The 10,361-nt window shown below is 56.1% G+C and overlaps 1 protein-coding gene across 2 annotated transcripts; it reads left to right on the top strand.

Moving 5' to 3' along the window:
* The first annotated feature begins 2,421 nt into the window (after nucleotides 1–2,421).
* Nucleotides 2,422–9,951, top strand: PIGT (phosphatidylinositol glycan anchor biosynthesis, class T). 2 transcript variants are annotated; one of them, XM_004687415.2, is made up of 12 exons: nucleotides 2,422–2,689; nucleotides 3,221–3,398; nucleotides 4,328–4,455; nucleotides 4,760–4,860; nucleotides 5,017–5,103; nucleotides 5,555–5,642; nucleotides 5,747–5,844; nucleotides 5,925–6,090; nucleotides 6,656–6,856; nucleotides 8,421–8,586; nucleotides 8,667–8,750; nucleotides 9,348–9,951. In XM_004687415.2, the coding sequence occupies exons 1-12, from the start codon at nucleotides 2,503–2,505 to the stop codon at nucleotides 9,598–9,600; spliced, it is 1,737 nt and encodes a 578-aa protein (XP_004687472.1). In that variant the 5' UTR covers nucleotides 2,422–2,502; the 3' UTR covers nucleotides 9,601–9,951. The 2 variants fall into 2 exon arrangements, with proteins under 2 accessions (XP_004687472.1, XP_012583803.1); XM_012728349.1 differs by having other exon boundaries at nucleotides 2,491–2,689; nucleotides 6,653–6,856.
* Nucleotides 9,952–10,361: the final 410 nt, after the last annotated feature.

Genomic DNA, 10,361 nt, shown 5'->3' on the forward strand with positions numbered 1-10,361 from the left:
CCACAGTGTGGTGGCTTCTGTCTGCTGCATAGATTTGTTAGAGTGGATAGACATTTGACAGATTCTAGAGAGGAGGGAAGACAAACTGATCCCACAGAACCCTGTGCTTGCAGGAAAGGGGAGAGACCACAACTTGGGGAAGGGAACGGTACCTAGAAGACGCACATGGTAGCAGTCCCCAGGGGTGCACAGAATTTGATACTGTGAGAGCGTGGTAGACAGTACGGACCAGTGCTGTTGTGCTGATTTGTTCATTCAGACCTCACTGAGCACCTGTTGTATGCTCCCCTCCTTAGGCAGTGGAGACACTAAGGGCCAGAGCTCTTCCAGCACGGAACAGAATATGCGCTGCAGCAGGAGTGCAGAAACCGTGCTCAGAGAGCTATAGAGAGGCAGGAGGAAGTCTCTGGAGGTGGCTGGGCCTTGAATGATGGGGACAGACAATTTCAAAAGGACGGATCACAAGGAAGTATAAAATAATTGCAATGATGGCAGCAGGTCTTCCTTTTTTAAAATGGGGAAGGGGGGTTCTGGTCCCAATTCTGTCCCTTGTCGTGATCTTAGGCAATCATCTCAAGTTTCTGTGCCTCAGTTTTCTCATCTGTAAAACAGAGATAACAGTACCTATCACATAGCCACGTAGATTGTTGAGTAAATGTTAGTAAATATTACTAAGCACTTACCAACAACTCTGAAAGTAGATTTATCCACTTTACAGAGGAGGGAATTGGTGCCCAGATCGCCCATATTTATGGATTCAAGGCTGATAGGGGATTTGAACCCATATCTCCCCAACATCTTAGCTCATGACCTGCCCTCTATGTGTAGGAGGGAAGGAGAGAAAGAGGGCAGAATGGGACAAAGACGAGGCTTTCTGTCTGGATGGCTGGGGTAGATCTTGGCAGACCTGCTGAATCCAAGTCTGGCCCTTCACAGGATGGCTGTGATTTTTACCAAAAACACTGCACACAATCCTTTGTGAATATGTTCCACACAGGTCAGGTGGAAAAACCCGAAGCTAAAAGTTAATACTGGAATTTTTTCAACTCCATAATAAGAAGGCAGACAAGCCAGTATAAAGGGGGTGGAGGTACAAAAGGATTTTAAGACTTCAGAAAATATGTGGCCAATGAGCACATGAAAAGAAGCAACATCATTAGCACCAGGGAATGCAAATTAAAACCAGGAGATACCACTACATACACACTCACATGGCTAGAACCAAAAAGTAAAAAAAAAAGACAAATGTTGACTAACTGAACTCTCATACGTTGTTGGTACAAAAGGAGATGATACATTTTGGAGGAAGGACTGGTAGTCTTACAAAATTCAACATATTCCCTATCTGACCACTCCTAGCTTCCCAAGGGAAGTGATAAACAAGTTTACTGAGTAAACTGGTACAGCCAACTAGTTCGAATAACTAAAAACTTGATTGAGCTCAGGTATCCATCAACAGGAGAATGGAGAGGATGATACGTTCATAGAGGTATAATACACAGCCATGAAAATGGATGATTCTCAACAAATTATTCTTGTGAAAGAAGCTCCCACCAAAAAAAGCATATATATGATGATCTTTTAATATGAAGCACCAGAGCAGATGCTATTATAGAGAAAAATGACAACAGCAGTTGCCCCTGGAAGATAGGGGGAGGCAGGGGTTGACCGGAAGGGGCATCAGCCAGCTTTTGGGCTTTTAGGTGTGTTGTGTATCCTCATTGCTGTGTGGGTTAGACAGGTGTACGCATCTGTCAGGCTCTGAATGATGTGCACAGCACTTCAGATGTGCACAGTTCTTCATACAGTTTTACACCAAAAGAAGAATGCAAACAAATACTGAATTCAGTAAGCATGCGGAAATATTTAGGGAGAACTGTACTTATATCTGCAATTTACATAGAAATGTATTAAAGTATAAGATGAACTGAGGGATTTACCAATGTGATAAGCAAGTAGAGTAAGATGTGAGCGTGGCTCTAGGTAATGGGGGAACATGTTCGTTATAACAGGTAAACTTGCTGTTTGGAAGTTTTCATGGTCAAGGGACCACGGGGAGGGGGCTGGGGAGGACAGGGGTGTCGCTGTAAAACTGCACCCGAGAAACTGGTTAGGTCTAGGACGGAGCAAATGGAGGCCACAGAAGTGGAGGAGGGAAACGGCCTGCCACACCACCTCGCAGAAGCAGGCAACCCTTTCCAGTCTCAACTAGAGGCACAATGGCGGTGGTGGCATCCTGTATTATTAAGCACTTTCTCGTGGGTGGAATATCTCAAAGGGGGGCAGCTAGGGTCCTCCATGCAACCCTCTGCGAGGGAAGCCACCCCGTGCCCTCCCTGGAGTATACCCAGCAGCCCCAAAGGGCCCCGCCCGGCAGTCGCTCTGGTAACCGCGCCCCTGCTTCCGGGACGGCGCCGGAAGTCGCTTGTCTTTCGCTCTTCCTATTGGAGGCCGGCCTCCCCTGGGGGCGGGCGCCGCCGGGAGGCGGAAGCGGCCGTAGGCATGGCGGCGGCCGTGCGGCTTGCGCTGCTGGGGCTGCTGCTCCCGGGGCCGGGCGGCTGGGGGCATGCAGGACCCCCACGCGACAGCCTGCGGGAAGAGCTCGTCATCACCCCGCTGCCTTCTGGGGACGTAGCCGCCACATTCCAGTTTCGCACGCGCTGGGATTCCGAGCTGCAGCGGGAAGAAGGTGAGAGGATGAGACTGAGGAAATCTGCGGCACCTGCTGAGCGTGGGGTGGTGGCAAGCCTTGGGGGTGGGGCCTGAGCCCTGGCGGGGTTCTGGCCCCGAGGCTCGGGGTCCTCAGAGGGCTCCTTGGAGAGGGGTGGAATAGTTACTGAAGAATCCCTTTCTTCCCGCAGTGAAAATGAGCCCCATTGAGGGGCAGTCACACCTCCGACTCTTAATCCAGTGCTCTGCGCAGGTGCAGGGCACAGCTCTCTAACCCTTTCGTTAGAGCCCTCTGTTGATAATGTTGCTATTGGTGCTCACCATTTATCTTGAGTTCTAGGACAGTGCTGAGCTCTCTGAACCATTACAAAGAAGAAGTTGGAGGTGTAGAGAAGTTAAGACACTTGTTGAAAGTCACATCCCTAGTATATAACAGTCTAGCCTGGAATCCAGATCTCTCTCACCCCAGAGCCTGGGTTCTGCAGCTTCCATAGGGTGGCCGGGAACCCTCCCTCCAGGATCATCACTCATTTGCACCCCCCTTCTCCAGTTTCTCATTATAGGCTCTTCCCCAAAGCCCTGGGGCAGTTGATCTCCAAGTATTCTCTCCAGGAGCTGCACCTGTCATTCACACAAGGCTTCTGGAGGACTCGATACTGGGGGCCACCCTTTCTGCAGGCCCCATCAGGTGCAGAGCTCTGGGTCTGGTTTCAAGACACAGTCACTGAGTGAGTGCCCACCTTGAATCCTCTTGCAGGCTATAGAGACATTGTGGCTGGGGAAGGTCACTGGCCTGAGGGGAAGGTATGGTTGCCCTGTCACTGCCCCGAGGAGTAGCAGTTCCAGTGGGCAGCAGCTCCTTGGCGTGTAAGCTGGTGTTGGGAGTAAGACATACTGCCACCGGGTGGCATTCTTTACTTGGTTAAATGTACTTATTTCTTCATCTGAGGTAGCATCTGCATATCTCTCCAGATGATGCCGATAATAAATAATTGAAACTGTTTGGATGTAAAGCAATAGAAAACTGGCAAACTGGATCGCCCTTTATGGGACATTCATCCAAACAACAGTAACAATGATGATAATAATAAAATAATACAATGAGGGCCAAACAAGACATCTGTGGACTTCAGGTAGCCAATAAGAGGCCCGATCTTCACATTAGAGGAATTGCTTTCAGTAGAGAAGACAAGGTAGTGGGTCTAGGCACTGCAGTTGTTTCACGATTTCCTTTTGTCCCCACTCTGAGAAATCAGTAGCACCAGTATGATTTAAAAAACCGTCGAGGGCCATAAAAGGGAGTGGGAGGGCCAGCAGCAAGATAGAACTCGAGAGACAACTCCACTGTGCCCCCAGTGCGTCGTTGCCATGTGGGCATGGAGGCCGGCTCTCGCCAGATGCTCTCATTTTTCAAAGGAATAGCAGAAATCTGAATTTCAGTGTGAAAGTTGGCAAATTGAATGTCAGCAAGTAATTTAAAAATATAAGAAGCGCCGTGTGAGTCAGGGCTGTGCACACCAGTGAGCCATGATTCCGGTTTGGGCAGAACTTAAGGCTTCAAGTTTGCCATCTCTGTTTGAGAGTTGCCCACCTGCAGGCTGGGAGGGAGCCGGGGCAGACGGCCCCGGGACAGTGAGTGGGTTTGTGTCTCCCTCAGTGTGGATGAATCTTGGAAGGAGCTCAGTAACGTCCTCTCCGGGATCTTCTGCGCCTCTCTCAACTTCATCGACTCTACCAACACGGTCACTCCCTCTGCCTCCTTCAAACCCCTAGGGCTGGCCAATGGTGAGGTCACCCCACACCCCGCCCTTCTTCCTGTTCCCTCTTGCCCAGACCTTTGCCTCCTCTCCCCTTAGTTTCCTCCTTTCTCAGCTGGGCCGGATCATAAAGCCCCTGGGTGTGCAACCCAGAAACAGCTATCTGCATTGCCCTGTCCCTGGGAAGAGAACGAGCACCCCCCAGCCACCCCTGCCGGGACTCTTGAGGCCGTAGAGTTGTGCGGGAAGAGGGGAGGGCCTCTCCTCTCTAGAGTTTGCATCCTGAGGTGTGGGGGCCCAAGGCCTACCCCCACGGGCTGTGTCTCCCGCAGGCACTGACCACTACTTCCTGCGCTATGCTGTGCTGCCCCGAGAGGTGGTCTGCACAGAGAACCTCACCCCCTGGAAGAAGCTCCTGCCCTGTAGTTCCAAGGTAAGGCGGGGGTCTGAATGCAGGGGGGGGGCCTCTGAGAGCGGCTGGAGGTGCCCCTTTGATGCCTGACAGCTGCGGGACGTTTACAGATAACCCCGCTTCTGCCCAAGTGCCCGTAGCGCAGGGCACTGACCTTGCATCTCTCTGCCCCTCCAGGCAGGCCTCTCTGTGCTGCTGAAGGCGGACCGCCTGTTCCACACTAGCTACCACTCGCAGGCGGTGCACATCCGCCCTGTTTGCAGAGTAAGTTGGGAAGGGCAGGTGGGGTGGCACTGCCCGCACTCGGAGAGATGCGCCAGGTGAAGCACGTCGCCCAGGGTGGGTGGCCGGCCAAGCCAGCTGTGTGTGCTGACGGTCATTCGGGGCAGCAGGGACGCTGGGAGGGGGCCTGACTCGCTCAGTATATCTTTGTCGCGGAGCACAGCGGTTGGGAACAGTGCGGTGCCGCTGCCCGCTCGGCTGACATCACCTTGAGTGAATCATCTCCCTGGGCCTGGTTTGCTCATCTGGCACGCGAGAACAACGATCCGGAGCGCGGGGTTGTTGCTGTGTTTCACCCGGCGGTCCTTGTGAAGCTGCTTGTAGCGTCAGCCTGGTGGGAAGAGACACCACTGGCAGGGTTGGGGCCAGGGAGGCGACCCCCGGAGGTGTGGTTGGAGGACAGTTCCTCATTGCTACCACCGCCTTGTGGTAGAACGCCCGCTGTACCAGCATCTCCTGGGAGCTGAGGCAGACCCTCACCGTGGTGTTTGATGCCTTTGTCACGGGGCAGGGCAAGAAAGGTAAGGCCCTGGAAGTTGGTTCCTACCCACCCCTCGTCAGCCCGTCCTGCCTGTGCCAGCCAGGTCTCACCCCAGCCCTGTCCCACCTGCTCTCTGCCCCTCAGACTGGTCCCTCTTCCGGATGTTCTCCCGAACCCTCACAGAGCCCTGCCCCCTGGCTTCGGAGAGCCGAGTCTACGTGGACATCACCAACTACAGCCAGGTAACCGAGGCCCCAGGCTGCACGTTCCCCTCTCCCGCCAGCCCGCCCTCCACTCACCCAGCGGCCCCCCGTGTCTCTAGGACAACGAGACCTTGGAGGTGAACCCGCCCCCCACCACCACCTACCAGGACGTCATTCTGGGCACCCGGAAGACCTATGCAGTCTACGACTTGCTTGACCCAGCTACAATCAACAACTCCCGCAACCTGAACATCCAGCTCAAGTGGAAGAAACCCCCAGAGAATGGTGGGTGGCTAGTGGGCCGCCAGGCCACCAGGGGCCACAGAACGGCGCGTCTTGGGGCCCCGCCCCTCCCCCCAGATAGTGGGTTGTGCTCAGACCCAGGTCTCTGGTCAGACCTGCGGGTGTGTCATTCGCCCTTCTGAGCTCCACGACCTTGGGCAGGTTCTGTTGCCTCATCTGGAAAACAGGGGCAGTGAGACCTTGTGGATTTGGATGAAACAACTAATGTAACAGTTTTTTGCGAATTCCTTTAGTTGACAAGTGTTTCTGCAGACAGTTCGCCGCCCACTAGTCGAGGCGGGCCCCAGACCGTTGCGGTCGTGTCCAGCGTCACCGTGACAAGTATCCAGTGACGCGAGGGCGCCTCACTGGGGGTGGAGGGGCGCAGAGCCGGGCACCTCTCAGGGCTCAGTCAGTCGCAGCCATGCTGACCGCATCCTCGTGGGCTGGGGAGAGGGGTGGCTGGATACAGGCTCCCTGGCCCCTCCCTGGCTTTAAACTCGGGACGTGCCCCGGGGCTGGGTGGGCTGTGCCCTTTCCGACCTACTACCTGGGCTTTTCCCAGCAGAGGCCCCGCCCGTGCCCTTCCTGCACGCCCAGCGGTACGTGAGCGGGTACGGGCTGCAGAGCGGGGAGCTGACCACGCTGCTGCACAACACGCACCCCTACCGCGCCTTCCCCGTGCTGCTGCTGGACACGGTGCCCTGGTACCTGCGGCTCTACGTGCACACGCTGACCATCACCTCCAAGGGCAAGGACAACAAGCCGAGTGAGCTGAGCCTCGAGCGCCCCTTCCAGCCTGCTCTCTCGCAGGCCCTCAAGCCCCTGCCTCTCAGGGTCCTTCTGAGCCGCCCCTGAACACCACACAGCCAGAAGAGCGAGCGGCAGTCTGGGAAACACAGCTAGCCCCGGGGCGGGTGCGCGGGGCATTTGCTACCCAAGACATGAGGCCTCCGGCAGAGGCGCTGGGAGCCGTGCTCTCCGCCTTATCCTCTGCTGCTCTCTCTTCCTGGCTCTGGGCACAACCTTTTGTCTTGTGGTGACTCGTTGTAAAGAAAGAGTCAGCCAGCAAGTCAGCCCTGGAAGTGGAAAAGGGAGCAGGGCTGCAATCCCCGGGCCAAGAGGCGCCTTGGCTTCAGCTTCCTCTCTGTGTCCTCCTGTTCTTCTGAAGGGCGCTGCTCTTTGCTGAGTCCTTTCCTCTGGTGCCAGGCGGCCACTCGGTTCTCTGTGCAGTGGAGGTGACTGGTGAGGAGGAGAAGGATTCACCGGGTTGGGGGGTGACCGCTTACTCCCCAGTGAGGCCTCAGGCCTCTGCACTCCCGTGTGGAGGCCGCATCAAGCCGCGCACCAGGGTCTCTTCAGACCACTGTCTGCCCCCTTCGACATCTCTTCTCCGAGCATCTTTTATATCTGGGGGGTTTTTCTTTTCTTTTTACTTTTTTTTCTGGACAAGTTCACATACCTCAGTGGAATCATACAGTAAATTCCAAGGCACCTACCGCCCAGCCCCGGCAGCCTCCAGGCGTCTCCTCTTTTTCTGCTGCAGTGTCTTAAAGCCCAGACATCTGTGTTCAGCTGCAGATACTTCAGCATGTATCTCCACTAGGCGAAAGACTAGTGGATCATTCCTGGTTTCCCCTGTATTTTAGAAATACCGTTCCGTGATGGGGTTGTTCAAGTTGGGATCTAAACAGGGCCTTTGCGGGGCATTATTTTCTCGCTTGAAGGAAAAATTAATGGACTTTATCTTTCTTCAGCTGTTTCAGGTTTATAGAAAATCTGAGCACAAAGTACATCATTCTCCTAAACTCCCTGTCTCCACCCCACCCCGTCATTAGCCTCGTGCTTTAGTGTGCTGCTGTAAGATCTTTTCATCTATAACAGCTTCCACTTTTGAAAGACAACCCGTTGGCTGGAGGAGCTGGTCGTCTGCTCTGCACTCTGCGCTCGTCCTAGTCTGTGTCTCGGCTGTGCCTCCCTCCCCTGCCTTTCTCGTGTATTGCTGCTTCGATCTAGAGGCTTGATGAGGTTCAGGTCCCGTATTTTTAGCAAGTCAGCCTCCCAGGTGGACTTCCTGTTGCAGCCTGTCTGTCATCTGGAGCCCCAGTTTTGCGATGTAGAAATTGATGAGCTTGAGCATGTCCCGGGAGGGCTGCCCTGGAAACCTCTTTGCCCTTCCGGAGGCCCCATTCCCTTCCTGAGCCTGTGGCTTCTAGCAGGCACAGCCGCCATCTGGGCACCCGGCTCCAGGCCCCAAGGCCTCAATACGTAGGGGCCGGGGTGCCAGTCCCCTGGCCGCAGACGAGGCCAGGCTGACCGCCGCCTGCCCCCAGGTTACATCCACTACCAGCCCGCCCAGGACCGGCTGCAGCCCCACCTCCTGGAGATGCTGGTCCAGCTGCCGGCCAGCTCGCTCACCAAGGTCTCCATCCAGTTTGAGAGGGCACTGCTCAAGTGGACCGAGTACACCCCGGACCCCAACCACGGCTTCTATGTCAGGTGCGCTTCACCCGCCCTACCCGTGGCCGGGGAGCCGGAGGGGAGCGGGGGCTCACGGGCACCTGTCTGCTCCTGCGCAGCCCATCGGTCGTCAGCGCCCTCGTGCCCAGCATGGTGGCAGCCAAACCCATGGACTGGGAAGCGAGCCCCCTCTTTACCTCCCTGTAAGTGGGACCCCGACTGCCTGCTTCAGGGTGCGCGCCAGCAAGGGGAGGCGCGCTGGGGCGGGCTGGGCTCGCGCTGCCTCTTCCGAAGTAGTGTGCGGATTTAACACGGTCTAGTAAAATGCCTAGTGATCTGCATTTGGGTAGACTAAACAGGGATCCTGAAGTGCTTCTAGAAAAATCGGTGGGTGAGAAGAGCAGTACTTTTCTAGTGCACATTTGCTTCCTGGAGCAGTTACTGAGTGCCAGGGTCCTGGCCGGTTTGCTCCTGCACTGCCAGCGTTGGGCTGAGAGGGGGTTCTGTTCTCTTCTGGACAGACATGGGGCCAGGGTGGTGTTGGGGAGGGATCTGGCAGGGTACCCAGGAGAGCGGCCTTCGGCTGGCACCAGAAGGCGATGGCAGCCCCCTGTCCACTCCTGAGCTGGCCCCAAGCTGCTTGACACTGGCCAGGCTTGCGTGCTGGGCTGTTCTGGTGAGGGGCTTTGAGGGGAGGAATCGTGGACACCCTGCCCAGGGATGGGCCCCGCGGCCTGGGGTGGGGGCGGCTGAGATGGGAGGAGCAGCGGGTTCGGCCTCACCCCTCCTTCTGGCACCAGGTTCCCCGTGTCCGACAGCTCTGGCTACTTCGTGCGGCTCTACACGGAGCCGCTGCTGGTGGGCCTGCCCACGCCCGACTTCAGCATGCCCTACAACGTGATCTGCCTCACGTGCACCGTGGTGGCCGTGTGCTACGGCTCCTTCTACAACCTCCTCACCCGAACCTTCCACGTCGAGGAGCCCAGCGCCGGCGGCCTGGCCAAGCGGCTGGCAAACCTTATCCGGCGTGCCCGCGGCGTGCCCCCGCTCTGAGGCGCCCCTCGCAGCCGGGGGGGCCACACTTCCCACCGCTCGCCCGCCCGCTGGCCTCCGAAGCAAACTGCCCAGACAGGGCCGAAAGCTGTGCCGTCCAGCGTAGGAGTCGTGAGCCCGATGTGGCGTTTGTATTTAAATGAATTTAACCTAAAAAAACTCATCTCCTCAGTTGGACTTGCCACATTTCAAGTGCCCAGTAGGCAGAACTAGCTAGTGCTACTGTACTGGACATGGGGAGCACCTTTCCAACACCCGAGAACTATACTGGACAGGGCGTGCTGAAGGAGCCACCACCGTGTGGTGGATGGAGTTTACTAGTTAGGGAATAAAAAGTGGTTTCTTCCTTGGTCCTTTGCCTCCCGTCCTTGAGTCCCAGGAAGAGTTGATGACCAGGGCTCGTTTGCTGGTGTTTGGGCAGGACCTTATACCCTCTTCTCCACCTCCCCCCCCAAAAAAGCACACAAAGCACCTCCACCCCCCCCTCAAATTCCTTCTCATCTCTGTGTCCCCCTCTCCTGCCATCCTCATTTCACCTTAATTCCCTGCCCCTGAGAACCAGCTCCCAGCCCCAGGGGTAGAGCTGGGAGCCCCCGTGTGGGTCCTAGCCAGGCGCACCGGTGAGCTCCCTGCAGGCCCGAACCCTGCCGCCCCGGGAAAGGTGCCTTTGCTGAGGGAATCTTTCCTTCTGCTGATCTTACCCTCTGGCTCTGCAGTCCTTCCTGCCTGTGCAGGTCCCAAGTGTACGGGGTGCTGTCCAT

Source organism: Condylura cristata, unplaced genomic scaffold (assembly GCF_000260355.1).
Source record: "Condylura cristata isolate star-nosed mole 26May11 unplaced genomic scaffold, ConCri1.0 scaffold00022, whole genome shotgun sequence".
Lineage (NCBI taxonomy): Eukaryota > Metazoa > Chordata > Mammalia > Eulipotyphla > Talpidae > Condylura > Condylura cristata.